Source organism: Mobula birostris, chromosome 8, assembly GCF_030028105.1.
Source record: "Mobula birostris isolate sMobBir1 chromosome 8, sMobBir1.hap1, whole genome shotgun sequence".
Lineage (NCBI taxonomy): Eukaryota > Metazoa > Chordata > Chondrichthyes > Myliobatiformes > Myliobatidae > Mobula > Mobula birostris.
This window is the reverse complement of record NC_092377.1, coordinates 140,002,893-140,028,804: the sequence shown is the minus strand read 5'-3', so window position 1 is coordinate 140,028,804 and position 25,912 is coordinate 140,002,893. Positions and strand designations below refer to the sequence as shown.

The window sequence follows — 25,912 nt, the reverse complement described above, 5'->3', positions numbered from 1 at the left end:
AAGGACAAGTAGGACAATCTGCCTGTGGTCTTTAACCAGAATAGAACACCACTACCCCATCTCCAACCTAGGACGGCAGCTTCCAGCGATGATTTAGAAAGCCTCATTTCAGACAAAATGATGCCCGGAAGCAGCTCTCTACATGGTCTGAGTGATTCTTGACAACATGTGTAGAGGGAACAACCTGCACTGGGCCATCATAGAGTCACAGCACTACAGCACGGAAAGTGGCCTTTCAGCCCATCTACTCCATACTGAACTAATCCTCTGCCTAGTCCTCTCTACCTTTATTCTCCTGTAAATGTATGCATGAAAATGAATGTCATATGGTGACCTATACGCACCCCGATAAATTTACCTTGTCATTGTCTTCCATACGCCTCCTTCCACGTACCGACCCAAACTTCTCTTAAATCTTACAGCTGACCTCGCACCTAATACTTCTGCTGGCAGCTCACTCCACAGTCGCATCTCCCCCTGCACAAAGAATTCCCTTTCCACGTGAAGAATTCCCTCCTTCGATTCTCCTTAAGTATTTTCACCATTCACCCCAAAGCTTTGGCCCAGCCTGAAAGGAATAAAAACCCTGCAAGGATTCATTCTGTTGCTGCCCCTCAATTTTGTGCGCCTCTGTAAGATCTCCCCTCATCCTCCCGTGCTCCGGGAAATGTTGTCCTCACCTATTCCACACATCCCTGCAGTCTCTCACACCACATGCGCAGGATGGGTCAATTGGCTCCAAGGGAACAGGTATCGTTAATGACAAAGCTCTCTGGTCCCCTGACATGCAGTACTTGCTTCAGGCTCCACTGGGACAAGGAGTTTAACTCTTTCTCTTCCCCCTTCACACTAAGCACAAGCAGCAACACAGAGACTTTACACACACACACAACGGTTGATGTCTGGAAAATGCCTGCCAATGAAGGAGATAGAATCAAATACAATCAATCGGTTTAAGAGCATTTAAACAGGTAGGCAACGCACAGAAAGGGACAGAGGATCAGTGTGAATGATCAGAAAGGTCAGCAGAAGGGCCTGTTTATGTGCTGTACAACTCCAGGAGCCTATGACTCATACTTGACATAAAGGGACCATTCACACTAACGCAAACAAGACTATTTTAATTCCTGTATTCCAGCCAATATCGCAGAGTTGGTACAAGTCCAGTGACCCAGATTTGATCTTGACCTCAACATGTCTGGAGTTGGCACATTCTCCGTACAACCACGTGGATCTCCCCTGGCTCCCTCCCGCATCCCCAAGACATGTGAGTGGGTAGCTTAAACAGCCCTCAGCGCGTGGATGAGTGGTAGAACGTGAGGAGAATGTGGGAGGAACACAACGGGAATAACTCAGAATTAACTCAAATTGGAAGTCTGTTAGCGGTCAGCAGGAACTCAGTGGGCTGAACAGCCTCTCTATGACTAATTCTGTTGGTCGAGTGCCATGGTAGATTAGCGATTAGGGTGACACTATCACAGCTTGGGGGCGTTCCAGAGTTCAGAGTTCAATTCTGCCGCCATCTGTAAGCAGTCTGTATGTCCTCCCCGTGGAATACTTTGATTTTCCCACTGCACTTTGGTTTTTACCCACAGTCCAAAGACATACCCGGTAGATTAACTGGTCATGGTAAACTGTCTCGAGATCAGGTTGGGGTTAATCGGTGTTACTGGAGCAGAATGTGGACCAGCGAACCAGCATCCTGAAGGGCCAGAAGGACTTATTCCTTGCTACATCGCTAACTAAATAGATTGCTCTCCACCAGTTCGTTTGGTACAGGAATCACTTACTGTGGCTCTGATGTTCACCCTCACCAGCAAATTCAATCACTGCAACAGAACACTACACACCACCTCCTGCATTACAGGGATTGGTCTCTGATACTTTTTTTGCACCAATGTTTTGTTTGGCAGAGTCTATTTTCCCTTCAGGGTAGTAAAGCTTGCCTTGATTACATGACGCAAAGTTCAAGAGTCGGAAAATCACATTGCAGCTTTATGAGAGTCTGGTTAGTCTGTATCTGGAGAACTACAAACAACTCTCATCACTTTGTTATAGCAAGGATGTTGAGGCTTTGGAAAGAATGGAGAAAACTTTTACCAGCATGCTGCCTGGATGAGAGGGCATGAGGGATAAGGAAGGGTGGTCAAACTTGGGTTGTTTCCCCTGGAGCAGTGGAGGTTAAGGGGAGATCTGATAGAGGCCGATAAAATTATGAGAAGCAGATGAACAGCCGGTATTTTCCTCCCAGGGTCGAAATGTCTAATACTAGAGGGGCATGCATTTTAGGAGAGGACACGGGCACCAGGGTAGCTTAGCTGTTGGTGTGACTCTGTTTACGGCACTGTTCAGAGTTCAAATCTGGCGCTGCTCTGTGAGGAGCCTCTGTACGTTTCCCGTGCAGTGCAAGGATGTTCTCCGCTTCCTCACTCCGCTCAAAGATATACCGGGTCATTGTAAACCGTGCCCTGATGAGGTTGGAGTTAATCAGGTTTGTCGGGGGTTGCCGGGGAAGCGTGGCTCCAAGGTCCAGGAGGATCCACTCCGCGCTGTATCGCTAAATCAGTAAATAAAAGTTCGAAAGAGGTATGGTTGGTGCCTTGAATGTACTGCCAAGAGCGGTGGTGGAGGCCGATATGACCAAAGTGTTTAAGAGGCCCTTAGAAAGGCAGACAACGAAGGGGAACAAACCATGTGCAGGCAGAAGGGATTAGTTTAATTAGGTGTCATCAGCTCAATCAGTCAGGCACATTTTGGACCGAAGGATCTGTTCCAGTGCTGTACTGAACTGTCCATTGCCTTGTTTTATTGATATACAATTTACGTTCTCTGTGCTGTCTCCACCTACCTTCCCGTGCTGCAAGCAAGTTTTTTTTATTGTACTTGTACCTCACCGAACTTGTGCATGTGAAAATAAATTCTATTTGACTTCAGGATTTGCACGTGGACATGCCTGCACACAGAGATCACCGACTGTGGGCTGTGTCACCAGCACTGGCAGCACCAAGCTACCTGTGCCAGTTCAAATTGTACTGGGCTGATACAGGGCAGAGTGATTTGGTCAGGGTTTCCGCACGAGGCCTGTGCTCCTGCTTAACGGGCTGTGCAGTGAAGCAGGTCTCCGTTACTGCCTTTCTGAAAATGCACTTGGGTCAGAGATGGAACAATTATCAATCCTCGACCACAGGTCAGTCATTGCAGGTTTTAACCTTATACCGCACTCCCACCCAAATGGCAGTGGGAAATCTCCTACACAAGAGATTCTGCAGATGCTGGAAATCTTGTGCAACACACAAAATGCTGACGGAACTCAGCAGGTCAGGCAGCATCTATGGAGGGGGAATAAACAGCTGACGTTTCAGGCCGAGACCAGTCCTGATGAAAGATCTCGGCCTGAATGATGCTGCCTGACCTGCCAAGTTCCTCCAGTATTTTGTGGGAGTGACAAATCTCTGGCGCTTCACCTTGGCTGCACAAGAGGTGTGCAGGCGTGAGCAAAGATTAAAGAGATAAAGGCAAACTTTATTTTGTCACATGCTTATCGAAACACAGTGAAATGTGGCATTTGTGTCAAAGCCCAATACAGTCCAAGGAATTACTATCCCTGAGGAGTATGAATGTGGACTATGGGAGGAAACAAGAGCACGCAGTCAGCAGAAGAACATGCAAGCTCCTTGCAGGCAGCAGCAGGAAGTGATTCCCTATTTTATGATCACTGGTACTGTAAAGCATTACACACGCCACTTCTAGCGATTCAATCCACTGCTGTTTAAGGGCATTCATGTCAAAATAGGTGACTTGCGTTCCAATTAAACCAGTGAAGAAAGTGAGTGATTATCACTCCGTCATTAAGGCTGATTTATACTTCTGCGTCATCTCGATGCCCTAGGTGCGGTGCCTACGCGGATCCCTACGCTGTAGCCTGACATGCACCTCTCCCAAAATGTAACTGACAACGCAGAACGCAACAACTGTGATTGGTCTGCCTGGGAGCATCGTATTTCCTCCTACGCTGCAATAGCTTCCCATTGGCTGACTGAAGGGCAGGGAAGGAACTCGGGCCGCAATGCTTTCCATAAAGCTTTACGGACCTCCGAAATTATGGAGGACACAGTTCGCTTTTACAAAAAAAGACACTTGCTTTAAACTTGTTTACCCCGAAAAAGACTACCATGACCTTGAGGCCTTGCACGGGCAGGTGTGTGCGCATGCATAACGTTCCCGAATTGCAGAGCGACACAGACACACCAACGCACAAGTATAAATGCTCACAACACGCGAAGGCCACTTGCGTAGGTTACGGCGTCGAGTTGACGCACAAGTATAAATCAGCCTTTAACAGGAACTCATAGGATCACAGTTAGGGGGAAGAAAACACTGGACGGAAGAACCATTGGACCAAAGGGTCAACAATTGTGGCCCAAAGAGTCACTCTATCAATTGCCCAGGCCCATCAGTCCATAGCCGAGCAAGGTTCTCCAGCTGTGTTGAATAATGAGATGGAGGGAGATGTACACTGACCTCTGGCGATCCACAATCACATTCTTCACCGGTATCCACCAGCTTATTGCCACAGGACGGAGGACTGTACTCTTCCTCGGGACTGGGGATGTTCAGCAGGCACCAGCCTCCTTTGTTCATGATCATCGTTTCAAAGTCATCGGCACTACAACTGCTGAAGTTCACGGCGTTCCTGCAACAGCATTAGGCAGCGTGAGAACGGGAAGTCCGGCTGAAGGGCCTCCACTCAAAACGCCGACTGTCCATTTCCCTCCGCAGATGCTGTCTGGCCCACCGAGTTCCTCCGGCATCTTGTTTGTTGCTGCTCGTTCCAGCATCTGCAGCCTCTCACGTCTGCGTTTTATCAGCAGGGCTGCAGCTGATTGGCTAATTCCCCATATCATTCAATGGAAATTTTAATAAAACCACATATGTTGGAAATCTGCAGTTAAAACAGAAAATGCTGGGAACATTACACAGGTTGTGCATATCTTTGGAGGCAGAAATAGTTAACGTTTCAGAACTGAAACATTAACAATTTCTCTCTCCGCAGATGCTGTCCGACCTGCTGAATAGAGCACTTTCCGCTTTTATCCCCCGTCATTCAATGTCTGCAGTACTGCGAGTCATTGACAATGAATTATATTTGTAACTATCCTCCACTCACTGCATTTTATGGAGTAACTGCTTTTATTTCAAGAAGCAGCTTCAGCTTCCTTCTCTTTCTCTTTAAATAGACCTCTTGCCCTTCCTTTGCCAGCCCTTTGACACTTCCAGATATCATCTGCCAGCTTATGATGCCATTCCCGGTCTCCCCCTCTCTCACCTGCCTGTTGTCGCCCTTGTCTGGATCCACCTGCCAGTTCTTGCGTCACCTGTTTACCTCCCGCCTTTCAGCTCAGACAAAGGGCTGCGACCCGAAACGTCAACTGTCTGCTTCCTTCCACAGGTGCTGCCTGTGTAAATTGGGAGACCACTTCACTGAGCACCTCCATTCCACTGGGCAAAAGTCCAACTTCCCAGTGGCCAAACATTTTAATTCCAATTTCCATTCCTGTTCTGATATGTCGGTCCTTGGCTTCCTCCTGTGCTACGATGAGGCCACCCTCAGATTGGAAGAGCAACACCTGATTTTCCAACTGGGTAGCCTCCAAACTGACAGCATGAATATAAAAGTCTCCTTCCAGTAAAATCATTTCCCCTACCCCCCTCTTCTTCTATTCCCCACTCTGGCCTCTTACCTCTTCTCACTTGCCTGTCACCTCCTCCTAGGTTCCCTCCTTCCTCCCCTTCTCCCATGGTCTACTCTCATATCAGATTCCTTCTTCTCCAGCCCTTTATCTTTCCCAACCACCTGGCTTCACCTATCACCTTCCAGCTATCCTCCATCCCTTCCCTCAACCTTCATATTCTGGTGTCTTTCCCCCTCCCTTTCCAGTCCTGAAGGAGGATCTCCACTTGAAATGTCGACTGCATATTCATTTCCATAAATGCTGTCTGACTTGCTGAGTTCCTCCAGAATTTTGTGTGTGCTGCTTTGGATTTCCAGCATCGGCAGAATTTCCTGTGTTAACGTCTCTTCTTTCTGCCTAATTTGACTTTGCTGCACAATTAAGTTTACAAGAACCCAGACCAACTCCTGTCCACATCCAAACTGGGATGTGTGAGAAAAGGAGTATTTTTAATAACGTGGCACCAGGCAACGGGTTGGACGTTGGGGTGTAGCACAGGACTCCCAACAAAATCTATTCGCTGTGCAGCAAACAATTCACTCAGATGGCAGATTTTGCTTAAAGAATTTAAACTGCAGCAAAATCTCCCATTAAAAGTAGGTGATTTCTCTTTAGAGAGTACAGTGAGTGTAGGATAGTTCGATACAAATGCTGTTCATAAAATCAGTTTCTCTCTCTCCTACAGCAGACACTGACGACTGCAGGTGGGGAGAATCTGGAGCTACGAAACAATCTGCCAGAGGAGCCAGTGGATCCAGCAGCATCTTTTTTTTTGGGGGGGAGGGGGCAAAGGAATTGTCAAAATTTCAGTCCTGATGCAGGGTTTCGACCCACAATATTAATGATTCCTTTGCCTCATTACAGATGCTGGTGAAGCCATGTAGTTCCACCAGCAGACCCTTTGCAGTTCTCTTGGTCAGCAAGCATGATCAACGGGGGAATTACCCAGTCACATCCACTTTGTCTGGGAATAGTAAAATGATTCCAACCAGACTCCTCCACCCCTCCATCAAAGACAACGTGACCCAAGTGCAGCAAAGCATACAGATGCTATGCACACACTGAAGTCACCAATATCTAGAGTTGTAGGCATAGCATTGACGGTTACTTACGAGGCTTCAGAATTCATAATACAGCTCTTCGTTTCACAGACACAGTTGCGGCCATCGTCGTGGCTCATTCCCAGGTTGTGGCCCAACTCGTGAGCGACAACGGAAGCCAACTGAGGAATCCTGAAGCTATACTGTAAAAGAAACCACAATGTAATTGCTGAAAAGCCACTCTTCCAACTCCCCTCTACTAAGCAACCAGCTCCAGAAGGCAGCGACTTCAGGGTGCGATATAAACAGGGACTTCATAGTGACAGAAATCAATTCCTCAGTTCACTGGAGGGGTGGACACTGAACCAGCAGATACAGGTCCACCTATGACCCCCATCTCCAGAGGCCTTTGGTGAACTTCAACAGCAGCTTATGCCCAAGGCAAGAGGAGTGATGTTCCTCTACAAGTCCAGTGCCTACCTCGTATTTCTCTCATATTTTCTTACCTCAGTGAAAAAGGGTGTCTGCCCCATCTAGTCTACACTGGCTCCCACAGCAATCCTACTGATCCCATTCGCTCTTAATATCTCTGCAACCTACTCCCTCACATGCCCATCAACCCCGCATCAGATACCCCCATCATCCACCTGCACGCTGACAGCAGTCTTCAGTAATCAATTTACCCGCCGCCCCACGTGTTTGGGATGAGGCAAGAAACCAGTGCACTGTGGAGGGGGACCCATGCATTCATGACAAGGTACAAGCTCCACACGGGAGGGGAAGTGGGGGGGACTGAGATCGGGACAGAATCCGTAACTTTGCCACACCTAGGCAGCTGCTCTGGCTCAGGCACGATTTCGACCTGCGGGGATTGAGTTCTACTCCACGCCCGGGGCACCACCATTAGAACAGTTCCAAGATTCACTAGGTCCCCTGGTGAATAAAAGCACTGACTGAATTTTGCTTTCTTTGCTACGCTTTACTGGAGCCAATAGAAAAAATAGATTTCAAGAGTATTCACATTCCAACCGGGCAAAGTATACAGATGTGATGGGTGCTTCGAAATATGTTTTTGCAAAGATCTCCAGCAAATTCACTCTCTCCCTCACTCGGCTCTCACCCATCACCAGAACGACCGGCTGTGTCCACCTCCCAACCCCTAACCCCATCATTCCTGGGACCGTAGTCTCCACTCTACCTCTGTAACATTCCCCGATCCCAACACAACCCCGGTTCTCCTCACTGACCTGACCCACTCCTCTCATCCATCCCACCCAAGGCTAATCCCTGCTGACCATCTCTTGCCCCCACACTCGCACTGTGCCATGTGGCCTGGCCTCAGAACTGAACGGCTATTCTCTTCTGGAAAGCCCAAGCAAAGAAGCATTTGAAGCTCAGAGCACTGGACGTCCCACTGGATACACCTGCACCAATGGATTATTGTATCTGGGGCACACAAACCCCTTCTTGACCCACCAGATCCAAGTGGGACCACGGCAGGTGGTGACAGTCCTACTCACAGTTGCATACAAGCCTGGCTTTCATTTTGTACCAGAATTTTCTACCACAGAAGCAAGACCATTGGTGTTTGGAGGACCTTGCTCATTACATTACAATCACGTTAGTAATTGTGATTTCTCCATCATTAAAGCATCCTCACTTTGGATTAAATTTTTGACTCTGCAGTATAATACTTCATTCCCCCCAAGAGCATCAAAATCAACATGTAAACACAAGCCTGGACAGCCAATCCGGATGTTAATTTGAAAGAACAGGTAATGAGAAATGACTCCTTACCACATTGATCCCTCCACTGTGGCTCCCTGAGCAGACAGTGCTCACAAAGGCCATACCTGCAAATCCTCCAAATCTCTTCTTCCTGAAAGGCATCAAAATATACATTTAATGTGGAATATTTAAAGTGCATGTTTAACTGGTCTATTTAAAGTGGAAGTTGATAGTCTCCCGATCGGTCAGGACATCAAGGGAAATGGCACGTATGGGGTTGAGTGGGATCCGGGATCAGCCACGATGGAATGGCAGTACCCCAGGACTGCGGAGTGGGAGTGGAAGTGAGCAGAGCGAGGAGGTGAGTGAACATGTTGAAAAGAGCTGGATTTCACAGCTGGGTTGTTGAGCACTGAAGCGTCTTTACCCGGAAAGATTTACTAAAAACTCCCCACTGGGGAACAAGTGGCACAAACAAGCAACAGGCACGCATCTGAACCGCACAGGTAAAGTTCTTCCAGTGGCATACAGGGCAGGGAGTCGTAACACTGGAATCTGGAATTATTTTATTATAGTCACACATACCGAGATACAATCATGCCATTCAGTCAGATTATTCCACATACAAGTACATAGGGGCAGTACCAAAGGAAAACAGTGCAGGATATCGTGTTGCATTTACAAGGAAGTACAGTGCAGGTGGACAGATAAAATCCATGAGGTAGATTGGAAGATTTGACATGGAAAACCTGTCCTCAGTGCAGACAGCTGAGGCCCAACAAAGATAACTGATTGCAAACCGCCACAGGGCAACCCCACCTTCCTTCAGGAACAGCCGACTTCACATCAGAGCTCCTGGGCTTGGCTAGAAACAGCCCCTCTGGAAATGGTGAAGGTGAGCTAGTTTACAGGCAAGACTTCGTAATTATTCTCAACACTGGTGTCCAGCAAGGCTGTGTTCCCAGCCCCACCTCTACTCTACTCACTCTACCCTCGTCACAATGCACTGCCAGGTTCAGCTCTAACTTCGTCCACCACAGTGGGCTGGATCTCCAAAAGTGATGAAACACAGTACTTGGGAAGGAGATTAAAAAACCTAGTGACTGGGTATCAAGGCAACAACCTTCCTTTCAACTACCTCTACTTTCTCAGAAGGTTAATGAAATTCGGCATGTCACTAATGACCCTCACCACCTGAGAAGGCATCCTATCCAGACCATTCACAGCTCAGTATTGAACTGCTCTGCCCAAGACTGCAAGAAATTTCAGAGCCCAGTCCACCTGAAAACCAGCCTCCTGCCCAGAGACCCTGTCTACACTTCCTGCTGCCTTGGGAAAGCAACTAACATATTCAGGGCTTCTCCCAGTCCAGGTATCCTCTCCTCTCCCACCTCTTCCATCAGGCTGAAGCTTGAAAACACGTCCTACCAGGCTCAAGGACAGCTTCAATCCTGCTGTTACTAAGATTCCTGAATGGAATTATTGAACGATAAAGATGGCATCTTGATCTCTCAGCCTACCTTGCCATGACCTTGTACCTTGTTTGTCTACCTGCACAGCACAATCTCTGTAACTATGACACTATATTCTATTTGTGATTTTCCTATGTATTACTTTAACATGCTTCTGTACGGAATGATATGTCTGGATAGTATGCCAGCGGTTTCTCACTGTACCAAGGTACATGTGACAATAGTAAACCAAACTGAATCAGCTGGAAATGCCCACAGACTGGTCCGGCCTGAACTGTGAATGATCGCAATTGTTACTCACACCGGAACACGGTTTTCAAGTGCTGTCCAATTAAATTTCTAGACAATTAGAAATTGGCTGAGTTTTCATTGCGTGCAGTTTCATGCCACTACAAAAGCAAATCTTCAAAAAAAATAAAGAACAAAATCTGGGACATCATGTTGCCATTTAATAGGAGAATCAAAAGAATCGTTTCTGCACAAGAAACCATTCGCTCATTGACTCAATCTGTTCCTCAGTTCGATCCACAAAAGCTTCCACCCCCCAGTATTTGCTCAGTTTGCTTTTGAAAGTGAACCACTGCCCTTTCAGCCAGAGTGTTCCAGGTCAGATTACTGACATTGACCCTAGTTCTTGAAATCCTTCTCTTTGAACTTCGAACCATTCTGCTACAGGGAACAGTTTCCCTGTGTAGTTTGAATCCCTCCGTCAAATCACCTGTCAACTCTACCCACACCAAAGAAAAAATAAAGTTTGACTGCATTAGAGATATATATGAAAGGATCATAGAACCTTCACATTCCTGCTCCCCTCCATGTTAAACCATGGTGCCATTGAGGACATCAAGTCACAAACAGAATAATCCTCCTCAGTGACCACCACTCTCCCTCAATGGCTTCAACTTCATCCTCAGGAGACTGAAGAGATTGCAGGATCTGGAGCTTGGAGCACCAAACAATCTGCTGGAGGGTCCAGCTGCATCCGTGGAGGATTGAAGCCCTGCTGATGTAGTCTTGAAGTAGAATCTCGACCTGAAATGAAGACGATTCCTTTCCCTCCACAGATTGTGATCAACCTGCTGAGCTGCTCCAGCAGATTGTTTTCGACATCATTTAGGGCTCATGGTTGTCCCCTCACACAACACCCCACCCCCTGTTATCTCCTCACACAACTACCCCCCATCCCCCGTGGTCATCCTCTAACTAACTGCCAGGTGTCAAGCCAGAATCGTAGAGTTCCATTAGCCAAACCTACACCACAGTTAACATCAGCCACCCATTCACAATCTCATTTTATGCTCCATTCCATCAACCACTCTTTCCAGGGGCAATTTACAGCAGGCAATTGACCTACAAAGTGCTTGTCTTTGGGACAGGGGAAAGAAACCAGGGCACATAGAGCAAACCCACACAGTCACAGAGACAACGTGCGAACTCCACACAGACAGCACCAAAGCAGGGAACAGGCCCTTCCAGCCCTGAGCCGCACCACCCAGCAAACCAATCTACTTGGGGCTACTCGACCCTGGCCCAATCAGAGGACAATTCACAATGGTCAATTAACCTACTGACCAGAACATCTTTGGACCATGGGAGGAAACCAGAGCATCTGGAAGAAACCCAAGCACTCTCAGGAAGAACATACAAACTTCTTACAGACTACACCAGAACTGAACTCCAAACTCCAACACCCCAAGCCGCAATAGCTTCATGCTAACCGCTACACGACATGGGGCCTCTAACCATTAACATTTAACCCTTTAACGTTGTAAAAATGACTACTAGAAGAGCACTAACACAATCGCCAATCATCTTTAGAAGATATCACCATATCGTCTGAGAAGTGGAAAGAGAAATACACACATTTGTCAGCTCAGGACTAAATTTTCAAAGCACATGACATCAGTTTTTGTATACTTGGTGTGAACATCCAGAAGACTCACAGAATTAACTGCCCGCTATCGTGTCGTCGTCGTGGCAGCAAGTTCTTCTCTCGCCATTGCACAAACCGTCCCAGCACATCGCCCGCTCCTCCTTCTGTGCTGATTTGATTCCCATTCATCCAGATCTCCAAACCGACCAACACGATTCGAATGTTTAACATTCTGTACATCTACGGCACGATGGGGATGAAAGGGAGAAACGCACTGTTTAACTCATGATAGCTCTAATTTATTTCTGGCTGAACAGCTTCACTAAGGCACAAAGCAGCAGATTCACAGCAGAACGGGGATCTTAAATTCCTCACAGCTCCGTTTTGTATCCACATTGTGTATCATGGTTCATGAATACAATATATAGTTGAAAATTATGTTCCATTGTTTAAGAAAAGCAACAGAGATAATCTGGCAAATTATAGGCTCGGAGAGGATCATGACTGGAGAAGATTCTTAGTGTTTCAATTTATTCACATCTGGGAAAATATGGACTTATTAGGGATAGTGAAAGTGGCTTTGTGTGGCAGAGGTCAGGTCTTATAAACTTTATCTCAGTTTATTTAGATACAGCACCAAGCCGCATCACCCAGCAAACCGCCGATTTAACCTTTGTCTAATCATGGGACAATTTATAACCACCAATTATCCTACTAACCGGTAGATCTTTGAACTGTGGGAGGAAATCCACACGCACACAGGAAGGAACATAAAACTTTGCACGCAGAGGACACTGGAACTAAACTCCAAACTCCGACACCCCGAGCTATGATAGTATCGCGCTAACCACTGCCATACCATGGTGTCCTAACTTGACCAAGTTTCCTTGAGGAAATGACAAAAATCAATTGATAAGTGGATGCTGCTGACATGGACTTTATTTGGTAAAGCATTAGGCAAGGTCTCTCGTGGTAGGCTGATCCAGTAAATGAAATCTACAGTGACTGGGCAACCCTTGACAGAAATGACGTTTGTCAGTGGCAATGTAACTCAGTGACAAGTACTCACTGAGATGAGTATCAGTGTTGATACTTTAACAGCTGCCATATGCTGTACTCTAGGAGACACACTGGATGTGACCAGTCAGTGGTCAACCAACACGAGCAACAAGAGGCTGCTGCTCCTCACCAGTTCACTATTTCAATTTCCACTTTCTTACTGTCAGATCTCCCTCAAGCAGCTGTTCCCCTGGTTCCTGCTGTTATAGGGTTATGTGATAAAGTGCTTAGGACACCCATTGTGCATTGAGGAACTGGATTCAGGCCAGAAATAGCAGACATAGTGTAAGACAACTAATCAGCCCAGGGATATCATGACAAACTTCCTCGTGCAGGAAATGGTGAGAAGGTGGATCTCAATCAGTGAGACAGAAATTGCACCCATGTTTAAGTTTAGATAAGCACAGGAAGAAAACAATGCCTGGGCTGTACATGGGGGCTGAAAGGAAGGATGCTGTCCATACACACTAACATTTCACGGCACCCCAAAGCATTCAACAGTCAAAGAAAAACTTTATAAAGTTTAGTTTTGAGGAAGTCTGCTTTAGGACCAAAGCAGATTAGGAGAATGGGCAAAGAAGTTACAGATGAAATATAGGCAACACACATAAAAGTTGCTGGTGAACGCAGCAGGCCAGGCAGCATCTCTAGGAAGAGGTGCAGTCGATGTTTCAGGCCGAGACCCTTCGTCAGGACTAACCATTAACATTAACCATTAGTCCTGACGAAGGGTCTCGGCCTGAAACCTCGACTGCACCTCTTCCTAGAGATGCTGCCTGGCCTGCTGCGTTCTCCAGCAACTTTTATGTGTGTTGCTTGAATTTCCAGCATCTGCAGAATTCCTGTTGTTTGCGAGATGAAATATAGTGTAGGGAAGTATATAGTCATGCACTTTGGTAGAAGGAATAACGGAGTAGACTATTTTCTAAACGGGAAGGAAGTTCTAAAGTCAGAGGTGCAAAGGGAGTCCTCTGGCAGAACTCCCTAAAGATTAACTTGCAGGTTGAGTCGATGGTAAGGAAGGCAAAGGCAATATTAGCATTCACTTCCAGAAGACTAGAATACAAGAGCAAAGATGTAATGCTGAGGCTTTATAAGACCTTGTTCAGACCGCAATTGGAGTATTGTATGCAATCTTGGGCCCCCTATCTAAGAAAAAGATATGCTGGTATTGGAGCAAGTTCAGAGGTTATTCACAAGGATAGTTTTGGGAATAAAAGGGTTAACATTTGAGGAGCGTTTGATGGCTCTGGATTTGTACTCACTGCAGCTTAGAATGAGGGGGGCCTCATTGAAAGCTATCGAAAATTGCAATGTCTGGACAGAGTGGATGTAGGGAGGAGTGGGTGAGTCTATATCCAAAAGACACAGCTTCAGACCAGAGGAATGCTCATTTGAACAGGGATGAGGAGGAATTTCTTTTGCCAGGGAGTGGTGAATCTATGGAATTCATTGCCACAGGTGGTTGTGGGGGTCATGCCATGGAGTTTATTTAAAGCCGAGGTTAATAGGTTCCCGATTAGTCGGGACGTCAAAGGTTACGGGGAGGAAAAAACAGAATGGGGTTGAGAGGGATTATAAATCATCCATGATGAACGGTAGATCAGACTCAATGGGCTGAACGGCCTAATTCTGCTCCTGTGTCTTATGGATGCTGCCTGGATTACAGACATGTCCTATGAGGAAAGGCTCAGCAAGCTAGGGCTTTTCTCGTTACAGCGATGGAGGATGATGGGCAACTTGTAAGACATGTATAAGGAGATGAACAGCATGAACAGAGGGGACAGCCAGCACCTCTTACGCAGTGACAATGACCAGTAACAGAGGAACTCAGCAGGTCAGGCAGCATCTTTGGAATGCGATAAAGAGTTGACATTTCGGGCTGAGACCCTTAAGGTGAGCAGAGGAAAGTTTAGTGGAGATGTCAGTGAAAGTTTTTTTTTAAAACACAGAGTGTTAATGTGTCTGAAATGCACTGGTGGTAGAGGCTGATAAGATTGGAACATTTAAGAGACATTTAGATTAGCACATAGATAAAAGAAAAATGAAGGGTTATGGTCTGTGTAGGATGGAAGATTTGATTGATTGTGGAGTGTTTATAACATTGTGAGCTAAAGGGCCTGTACTATTGTATATTCTATGAAAATAACCGAAAGCACACTTACCCCATCAAGGTAATTGGCAAGCTGAACTGCCTGCTCTCTCACAGCCGTCTCATTCTGTATTTGATCAAACTGCACAAGAGGGAAATATGGTCATTAAAAGAGAACAGCACAGTTTTAAACCCTTCATTTGTCAGAATGGTTTCACACTTACCAGCTCCTTGTCCCACACGAGAAATAACTCAACGTATCGAGTCTGAGGCAGTATGGCTCGTTTGTGCTGGAAGCAACAGAGGTTATAGCATTTTTTTAAAATTTGAACACAACTCGTCTCCACTTAAATTGTGTACCTTCAATAAAAGGGAAAAATGCTGGAAACATACAGCAAGTCAGGCAGAATCCGTGGAGAGAGAAACAGGTTAACATCTCAGACTTTTCATTGGGAACTGGAGTTTGAATTGGAGGGAATGTTGGGGGGTGTTCGGAAGGATGAAAAGGAAGATTGTGATGGGATTAGGGAGGGTCAAGATAAAGAACAAAAGTACAAGCAGAAGTGGGTCATTAGGTTCCATGTCCTTACTCTGCTCGTGCAATAAGATCATGGGCAATCTTTTACCTCAGTGCCATTTTCTTACACTACTCTTTATCCCCCGATTCCCTTCATATTATCGAGTGTTGGAGCAAGACAGAAAAAGCTGCAAAAATTCAGCAAATCAGACTGCAGCTGCACAGAGAGAAAATGTATTTTATGAACTTCAAAAGTACATTTACAGAAGTATATACAAGAATGCTCTGCCAGAGGTGGTGGTGGAGGCAGATATGACAGAGGCATTTAAGAGGTTCTAAGAGAGGAGGAAGACAGACAGACATGTTTGGGGGGAAGGGATTGGTTTATTTAGGCACATCATGGGTTGAAGGGACTTTTCTTGTAGAACTCTGTTTTACATTCTAACACAAAAACCAGTGCATGGCTTTCTTAGTGTGGTTCAGCCAGTAAGTTTATTACACTACTGAGTCAGTGTGTTGGTAATATTAGCAAATTCTATGCTCAAAGAATCATTGCTGATTGGTTTCCAGTCAGTATAAGGATCCACCCGGGTCAGCATGTTAAGCTCTCATTGGGCTTGTCGCAGAGTATTTGTCCTCCTCCTTCTCCCCTTCTTCAGTCCTGCCCCACAATTTATGATCATGATTGATCTTCTATCTCAAAACGATATCACTGTTTTCTCCCCACGCCCCTCATTGCTTTACCCGACAGGAAATCTACTCACCCACCCACTCATCAACGACAACCTCCACAGTCTCTGTGACAGAGAATTCCACACCCTCAAAATGAGAAAACTTCTCCTCATCTCAGTCCTAAAGGTCTTACCCTGGATCCAGAGTTCCAGATAACCTCCAACTCCATCACAGACAAAAGCCTCCCTACCACTGAGAACACGTTCAGAAGGGAGTGTCTCAAGATGGTGGCATCCATCATTAAGGACCCTCGCAAGCTGGAACATGCCCCCTTTTCACTACAAATATCAGGGAGATGGTACAAAAGCTTGAAGACTCGCACTCAACGTTTTAGCAACAGTTTCTTCCCCTCTCCGTCAGATTTTTGAATGGTCCATTAACCCATTACCATTACCTCATTATTTCTCTTTTGCACTACTTCCCTATTTTTATTGTAACTTACAGTAATTTTTTATGTCATTTACTGTACTGCTGCTACAAAAACAACTTTCATGATATGACAGTGATAACAAACTTGACTCCCGGAACACACTATATCTTGCTTATTTAAGCTTATCACAATTTCATACATGTTCTATTCTTATCCAAAAGAATTTAAACTGCTCACAAAAGGTTGTCACCCTCTACCTCATTGGCACGTTAAGTATACTTCACGATTGTACACAATCACACTTCCTTTTCCGGTTTCTGATGTGGACAGTGTTGACAACATGGAGTTTGCAATGATTTGTCTGCAGATTTTAGAATTGGCTTATTTACATTAGTTTTATTGAAGAAATTATGCAGTGCGCACATGTTGTCGTCACCAGGCAAGAAACTGGGCAGCACAGGACTTTCGCACACACTGGTCATTACAATTTAGAGGGAATGTTGTTCCTACCCTAAAACGCACAACACACTTGACAATTCCTGCATCATGACCTGCTCATTCACTACACCAAGTTAGAGAGGGCAAAGACCGACTTACACGCAGGAAGCTCGTTACGCTGTGCCCATCACGCGGGTGCTGCTCCGTGCCACCGGAATCATACTGGGGCAAGAAACCAGTCTCATTGGTCACGCCACAAGTTAAATGTTTTTCCAACATATCCTCCACACGGTACACCAGGTGCTGGAAGGTACTGGAATTCTCCAGGGGTTCAATGACATAATGCATTCTGTCTGTGAGCAGCAGACCTCTGCGAAAACAAAGTACAATTACATTTGTGGCGGCTGAAACTTTTCATTATCTTCGCTGCGTTTGAATCTGTACTAAGTACAAGTAAACAGACAGGCACAATGATTGCACTAGATTATTGAAGGGAGGCTTCAAAGAGAGGAGTCTGCCATCAGAGAATAACTACTGTGGAAATGGCCCTTTAATTACTTGTTTGCTTCCCGTGACACTACAGCAGAGAGCGTTCCCCAGAGCTCACAGGGGGCGGGGGAGGCTGGAAGGGATTTCAGCATAATCATGCAATTTTTTCATTAAATGGAATGACTGCTGGCACTAGAGTTTGTTTCTTTAGTGTAGCAGAAGTGGGCAAACGCCAACCAGCGAGCAGAATTAACAACTTGAGAAGAGTCCATGAATACCGTACACTTTAACAGCCCTGCATTAAATAGAGGACAGAACACTGGGCCAGAATAGGCAAAGCTGCACCACACAAAAACCCAGAGAAACTGAGCAGGTCAGGTTGCATCAAGAGAGGGAAATGGACAGTTAACGTTCTGGGTGAAGTCCCTTCTTAGGGCAAAGGTACACTTCAAGGATGAGATTTCAAGGCGGTCATTTTAAATCTCTTCAAATTGTCAAAGGTGACCGCTTGTCAATAACAAAGCTGTACGAGTTCCTTCTGGGAAATCCTTTTTGGCACAGTCTACATCTGGTGCAATCCATAAGAGGTCTCGTATAAATATATAAAGGACCAAAGCTGGGCTGTAGATGGCAGAGTGAGGCTGTGATGTCAATCATACACCGCACAGGAAATTTTTGGGAATTGCTTTGCCCAGGTATTTTGATGTTGTGTTTTGACAAATACATTTCGAACAAGGCTGAACAAATTTGTAGCTGAAATGCATTTTCATCAATATTTGCATGAACTTTATAACCAACTGCAAATGCTCTGACTTCTAGAGGCAACCAGTTACAAGCAGTGACAGAACCAGGCTGACCAATAGTTCAGCTCTCTCTGGCTTTCCACGTGTGCTTATCCGAGGACAGAAATCTGAAGGGACGCAAAGGGCAGAAGCCAGTGCTTAATACCCTCACTCTGTGCCAGACTTGACTTTGAACCCAGCAGGGGAGAGACTATTCATCAAAGATGGGGCACTGTCAGCTTCACATCAGGGACACGCTGCACACAAACAGAAACCCTATTCATCGGCATAGTCTCTGATCATTTGGAAAATGGAAAAAAGAATAATGTGCAAATCATTTTAATGTTTTAAATCACAAAGAAGGTTATACTGTAATGAGGAATTTGATATGTTATGAAAGACAGTACCAAGTTTCTACAGATGTACCATGGAAACCATTCTGACTGGTTGCCTCACTGCCTGGTATAAAGGCTGCAGAGGGCTGTTGACTCAGTTGGCACACAACCATCCCCACCATCAAGGTCATCTTCAAAAGGCAGGGTCTCAAGAAGGCAACGTCCATCATTCACGACCCTCACCACCCAGGACATGCTTTCTTACCATTACTACCATCAATGAGGTAAAGGAGCATGAAGACCCACACTCAATGTTTTAGGGACAATTTACTCCCCTCTGCCATCAGATTTCTGAACAGTCAATGAACCTATGGACACTACATCGCTATTCCTTAGTATTGCAACTTGTAGTGATTTTTAAAATTTTAACATATTATTAGTTTTGTGTACTGCTGCCACAAAACTAATTTCACAACATATGTCAGTGATTTAAAAAAACAGACTAATTCTTATACTAATTTGATTTTTTTAGTTATTTAAATCTCTGAACAACTTTTAAATCTATAAAAGACATTTAAGCATCTACAAAAGCCTTCAGGGCAGCACAGAGGTGCAACTAGTAAAGCTGATGTCTGGGAGCGCCATAACCCCAGGGACTATCCACGTGAGGTCTGCACTTTGTCTCTGTGACCAGATCATTTGCCCCAGTTTCCCCCAATACCCCACAGATTTGTAGGCTGATAGACTAATTGACACCTGTAAATTCCCTAGTATTTAGGTAAGTGGTGGAACCCAGGATGTTGATGGGAACGTTGGAAGAACACGTTGGGATTATGCCAAATGGGTGCTTGTTGGTCAGCATGGATCCAAGTGGCTGAAAAGGCTGTGTCCCTGTGGATGACGCTACGACTTTGACTAACAACATTCAGTCTGACCATTCTTAAGAAAGAACCACAGGATACGGTGCACGAGCCTGCTTTGCCAGAGTCTGTCTCCCCAGGAAGATGGACAGAAAGCTGGCTCTGGCACCAGAGGCCCAATGCCATGACCTAGATCGCCCCTACTCCAGCCAGAATACCAACTGACAGCTGTGAAGCAGGCCCAAAGCTTTAAACCTCCAGCTGTCACTCACTGCCACATGTTAACTAATGAATTACCCCTGTGCAAAGACCGCTGTTACCTGCACACAAAGTGAGCAGTGTGTGCTTACCTTAGCCCATCACAGGTGCTAACAGCAACCACGGAACGTTCCATCCCTTCCACAAATCCTTGGAAATGGCAGTGGTCCTACAGTAACAAAACACAGGAAAATGTAAAAACAAAATATGCCACTCTAAAAACAAATGAAATTCAGCAGGGAAGATTTGGTGTAGTGGTAATCACCACTGGATTAGTAATAGTGACTCAGTTATACGCTGGGAACACGAGTTCGAATCCCACCAAGGCAGATGGTAAATTCAATAAAATAATATATCTGATTCACTAATGTCCTTTAGCGGAGAAATCCTGCCATCCTTACCAGGTCTGATATCAGACCCACAGCAATGTGGTTGACTCTTACAAATAAATGAATAAATTTTTTTAAAAGTACCATTTTCCAAACACCTAAATCAAAGAAAATACAAAATCAAAGCAGTAGTTGGACATTCGGCCCATCAAATTTGTTCTTCCTTGCCTTACCACTATATTTAAGAAAAGCCAACAGGTTGGAATTGTACCCAAGTCTCGAAGTAGTTTCTACTGATAAGCTACTTTAGAAGACCATGTTGTAATCTCATCACATACCTTAATGTCTGGCTGGGATGAGATGAGGTCCCCATCATCTCCGTAAGTGAACATGGTGAAGTCCTTCACAACAAAGTCTCTGAAAGAAGACAGCACCAACAATTTGAGCTTTCACTGTACAAACTGATCTCAGCTCAATTTATACATACAATTGGCATTCCCACTAACACTATCAGAAGTGCACGTTCACTGCCCATATGCACAGCCTTTTGGCTTTGACTTTTCAATCTTTATGGTTTCTGTCGAGAACCAGGACTCAGCACAGGGGCGATGCTGAGATAGTGGCCAATGATACTAGCGTTGACTGCGTGGGTGAGAGTTCAGGCTGCAGGAAGGTATGAATGGGCTTGCTGCATAGGCAAGGAGCAAATGTTGTTCAGCCCAGAGAAGTCCAAGACAACACGCTTGATAGAGAGAAACAGAAGGAGTGAGTACTCTTCCTTGGGTCTCTGAAGGCAATGGGACAGGTACGCGAGGTGGGACATGCTTTCATTGGCCTAGGGTGGAATACGAAGAGAGACTGGCCATCTCAGAAACGTGCCAAACGCTCATGAGGCCACAGCTGGAGCAAGGTAAGCAGACAAGATCAATGAAGTGACTGAGCTGGAATAGAGCTCCAATGCTGTATTTAGGTTTGCTGACAACAGCATCATTGACCAAATCAAAGGCAGTGATGAATCGGCATATAGGAGGGAGATTGAAAACCTAGTTGAGTGGTAACATAACAACAGTCTCTCACTCACCATCTCAACAAAACCATATCACTTCCATTTCACACACGTCTGTTCTCACCTCATCCTCCCGCCACCCTACCAGGGATAGGGTTCCTCTTGTCCTCACCTACCATCCCACCAGCCTCCATGTCCAGCACGTAATTTTCTGCATGTTCCGCCTTCTCCAACAGGATCCCACCACAAGCACATCTTTCCTTCCCCCACTTTCTGGTTTCCGCAGGGATTACTCCCTACGCGACTCCCTTGTCCATTCATCCCTCCCCAGTGATCTCCCTCCTGGCACTTTTCCTTGCAAGCAAAACGAGTGCTACACCTGCCCTTACACCTCCTCCCTACCATTTAGGGCCCCAAACAGGCCTTCCAGGTGAGGCAACACTTCACCTGTGAGTCTGTTGGGGTCATATACTGTGTCCAGTGCTCCCGGTGTGGCTTCCTGTATGTTGGTGAGACCCGACATGGATTGGGAGATCACTTCACCGGGCACCTATGCTCCATCCGCCAGAGAAAATGGGATCTCCCAGAGGCCACCCATTTTAATTCCACTTCCCACTCCCATTCCAATATGTCTATCCATGGCTTCCTCTATCATCACAATGAGACCGCACGCAGGTTGGAGGACAACACCTTAAGTTTTGTCTGGGTAGCCTCCAACCTGATGGCATGAACATCAATTTCTCTAACTTCCGGTAATGGTCCCCCACCACCCCCCCCACTCCACCAGTCCCCATCCCCTTTTCCCTCTCCCACCTCATCTCCTTGCCTGCCTATCACTTGCCTCTGGTGCTCCACCCCTCCACTGCCTCCTGTCCTATCTCTTTCACCAACTTCCCAGCTCCTACTTCACCCCTCCCAGTTTTACCTATCACTTTATGTTTTTCCCTTCCCTCCCCCCAGTTTTTAACTCTACTCATCTTTTTCCCCTCCAGTCCTGCTGAAGGATCTCAGCCCGAAACATCACCGTACTCGTTTCCATAGATGTTGCCTGTTCTGCTGAGTTCCTCCAGCATTTTGTGTGTGTTGCTGAGACTTCATCCCAGCATTTAAAAATTGTTTCCTCTGATAAGCTTTAAAACTTTCCTCTGACCATAAAACTGCACCCTCATGTTTTTGATATCCCTTCTTTCAGAATAAAACCTACACCTTATCTATGCCTAAACAAGGTAAAATCTGCATATGCAGGAAGTCCAAGCAGCACACACAGAACGCTGGAGGAACTCTGCAGTCCTGCTGAAGGGTCTCGGCCCGAAATGTCAACTGTACTCTTCCCCATAGATGCTGCCTGATCTGCTGAGTTCCTCCAGCATTTTGTGCATGATTTCCTTATCTACACTTTTCATCTACTCCAAGTCACCTCTCAGCCTCCTTCCCTCCTGGGACAAGGAACCCAGCCTTTCCAGTGTCTCCCCATAACTAAAATCCTCCAACACCCTGGTGAATGCCCTCTGCACTCTCTCCAGTATAGTCACATCATTCCTATAATGTCATATACTCCATAATACCCCAAGTGCAGTCTAACCAATGCTTATTTGTTGGAACACCCCAAATCTTTTATTCCATCAAGCCCTACCTATGAAGTCAGGCATGCCATTGTCTTCTTCACCATACTATCAACCTATGTTGCCACTTTCAGAGAACTAAGGACTTAATTCCTGAGACCTCACTGCTCACCAACATTCCCTTGGGCCCTGCCACTCACTTGGCCTACTCTACACTTAAATTTGCCTTCACCAAAGCACATCAACCTTTCATTTGTCAGGATTAAATTCTATCCAGTGTTCTGCCCAATTCTCCACCTGATCTATATATTGCTATAGCCTTGGATAACCTTCCTTGCCGTACACAATACCACCATTATTTGTGTCACTCACAAACTTACCCATAATGCCTCCTACCTTCACAAACAAGTCATTTTTATACACATCACAAACAGCTCAGGGTCCCAGCGCCAGTCCCTGCGGTACACCACTGGTCACAGACTTCTGCCACTACCTCCTGCCTCCTCTCACTGATCTTGTTTTAAATCCAGTGAGCCAGTTTGCTTTAGGTTCATTCGTTCAGTAGTTCCATTTAATATCAGAAAATGTACACAATATACAACCTGCAATTCTTGCCCTTCACAGACATCCATGAAAACAGAAGAGTGCCCCAAAGAACGAGTAACAGTAAAAATATTAGAACCTCAAAGCTCCGGCTACTCCCCCCTCCCACGCACAAGTGGCAGCAATGCAACAACCCTCCGCCCCCCCGGACTTACTTCAGCAAAAAAAACATCAGCACCCTTCACCCACCAAGCAACAGCAAAAACCCCCAAGAAAGACCTGATCTGCCGCACAATAAAAACTAATCGTTCACCCAACAATTCGACATATCACAGGCTTTCCCTCCCCTTAAGGGACAGAGAGGTGTCACCCTTTCTCAGTGAAAGAGTCCCAGTGTATCTGAATCTTCTGGACCAGCTGACCATGTGGGACATTGCCAAATGCCCTACTAGAGTCCTTATGATGACAACTACTGCTTTGACTTCATCGGTCTTTGTTTGGCTGGTTTCCCTGGAGTGAAGGAGATTTAACCAAAGTGAAAATAACTGAGAAGTCTGACTGAACCCATTCCTGCTGGGAACATCAAACACAGCAGCACCGTGCAGTGTTTGAGCTCTGAACTTCATGGCCACATTTCACTCATCTATTTACTTTGGAAGGAGACAGCAGTGAGTTTTATAGCAGCACCAGAAAATCATTGCCACGCACATGGGAAAAAGGGTCATCGCTGGAACAATCTGGAAACATTTCCACTCTTCCTTCAGACAGTTAATGTGAACAAAATATAGGCCAAAGGTGAAGAGGCCGCTGGATTTCCCATGATGGCTGGAGGAGGGCCAAGTTCCAGCAGCAGATGAGAGTCTCCCAGCTCGCCAGGCTCAGAAGTGGGATGTGGAGCTGAGGAACTGACACTGAAGGTGCAGCAACACCACAACATATAGACGCATGTGCCCATGCACACACTTACCCCCACATACAATGACCTATGCAAACACACACATAAACCCCTGCATATACCAACCCATGTGAACACACACACACAAGCCCCCACATACACAGATCCATGTGCACACACATGCTGACAGATACATTGGCCGACATGCACACACACCCACAGACTCACGTGCACACACAATAGGCACAAATCCAAAAATATATACTATTCCTGTTTCACTAAAATACAACACCAGCTTGCTTGCCAATGCTTAGCTTGGTGACAAAACAAACACTGAGTACAGCAAAATGTATTTTCAGATGGCCACCAACAAGAGCTTTCATTCAGCAGCGTGAATTGAGCTTTGCTGTAGTAACCAGCAGTAATATACATCAATCTGATGGAGGAACTCAGTGGGTTGAGCAGTATCTGTGGGCGGGCAGCGGGGGAGGAACTGTTGACGTTTTCAGTCGAAATCCTGGATCAGCATCTCACCCTCTCCGAATGTGCAGCCCTCCGTTCACCATGCGCCAACCACAACCTAGTCTCCAAACCCGGAGACAAAGTGCAATGCCGTTATAGTGTGGTGGACTGACCTCTACCTTGCTGAGGACAGGCAGCAACTCTCAGACAGCTCCTCTGACTTACCCCTTGAAAAGGAGCACACTGAGGACCGTCAGCCTCTCCTGCACCATCAGCAACCCCATCAACACTGGACACCTCCCGTCCACTGCCACCAAACTCATAGTTCCGCTACCCTGCACTGCTCATTTCTCCCTTATACCAAAGATCCAAAAATCTGACTGTCCGGGTAGGCCCTACTGTTTCTGCCTGCTCCCACCCCACTGAGCAAAAGTCTATTTATTTCAACTCCATATTGTCCCCTTCATTCAGCCCTTCCGTGCTCTTGATCTCCTGAACAACCTTCAGTTCCCTAGTCATGATCACCTCAGTTTCACAATGCGTGTCCAGTCCCTATACATTTCTATTCCCCATTGAGAAGGTCTCTGCTTCTTTCTCAACAACAGACCCGATCAGTTCCCCTCCACCATCACCCTCTGTTGGAACAATTTTCCATTCATTTCCTCCCAATTTCTCCGATATCAAGGTGCAGCCATGGGCCCCCTCATGGGCCCCAGCCATGCCTGCCTTTTTATTAGCTACACAGAACAGCCTCTGTTTTAAGCCTTCCCTGGTAATGCTCCCCAACTCTTTCTGTGCTACACTGACAACTGCATTGGTGCTGCTTCATGCACCCACACTGAGAACATCAACTTAATCAGCTTTGCCTCGAACTTTCATTTGGTTGACTTCTGCCATCTTTCTCCCCTTTCTCCATCACTGTCTCCATCTCTGTGGACAAACTGTCTACTGATATCTTTTATAACCTTACTGATTCTCACAATTACCTTGACCATACCTTTTCCCATGCTCTCCTGTAAAACATCATTCCCTTTTCTCATTTCCTTTGCCTCCGCCTCATCTATTCCCAGATTGAGGCATTCCTTTCCAAGACATCAGACATGTCCTCTTCCTTCATAGAACAGGGTTTCCCTTCCTCCACCATTAATGCTGCCCTCACCCACATCTGCTCCATTCTACAGACATCCGCGTTCACCCCATCTTCCTGCCGGGGTAATGCTCGTCTTCACCTATCACTTCATGAGCCTCTTCATCCAACACATCGTTCTCTGCAACTTCAGCCATCTTCAATGGGACTCTACCACCAAACCAAACACTTCTTTACTGCACCATTCCAAC

General features: G+C 46.0%; 1 protein-coding gene across 2 annotated transcripts in view; it reads right to left on the bottom strand.

Annotated features, from left to right (window-relative positions):
- The window catches only part of LOC140201787 (disintegrin and metalloproteinase domain-containing protein 9-like), a 150,260-nt gene that overhangs the window by 55,394 nt on the left and 68,954 nt on the right, over positions 1-25,912 (bottom strand). For both annotated transcript variants that reach the window (XM_072266474.1, XM_072266475.1), the window contains exons 4-12: positions 20,445-20,523; positions 19,870-19,946; positions 17,213-17,423; positions 15,221-15,286; positions 15,070-15,138; positions 11,916-12,085; positions 8,570-8,651; positions 6,845-6,975; positions 4,522-4,693 (exon numbers count right to left, since the gene is read on the bottom strand). In XM_072266474.1, coding sequence (XP_072122575.1) covers positions 4,522-4,693; positions 6,845-6,975; positions 8,570-8,651; positions 11,916-12,085; positions 15,070-15,138; positions 15,221-15,286; positions 17,213-17,423; positions 19,870-19,946; positions 20,445-20,523 — 1,057 coding nt within the window. The remainder of the gene's footprint in view (positions 1-4,521; positions 4,694-6,844; positions 6,976-8,569; positions 8,652-11,915; positions 12,086-15,069; positions 15,139-15,220; positions 15,287-17,212; positions 17,424-19,869; positions 19,947-20,444; positions 20,524-25,912) is intronic.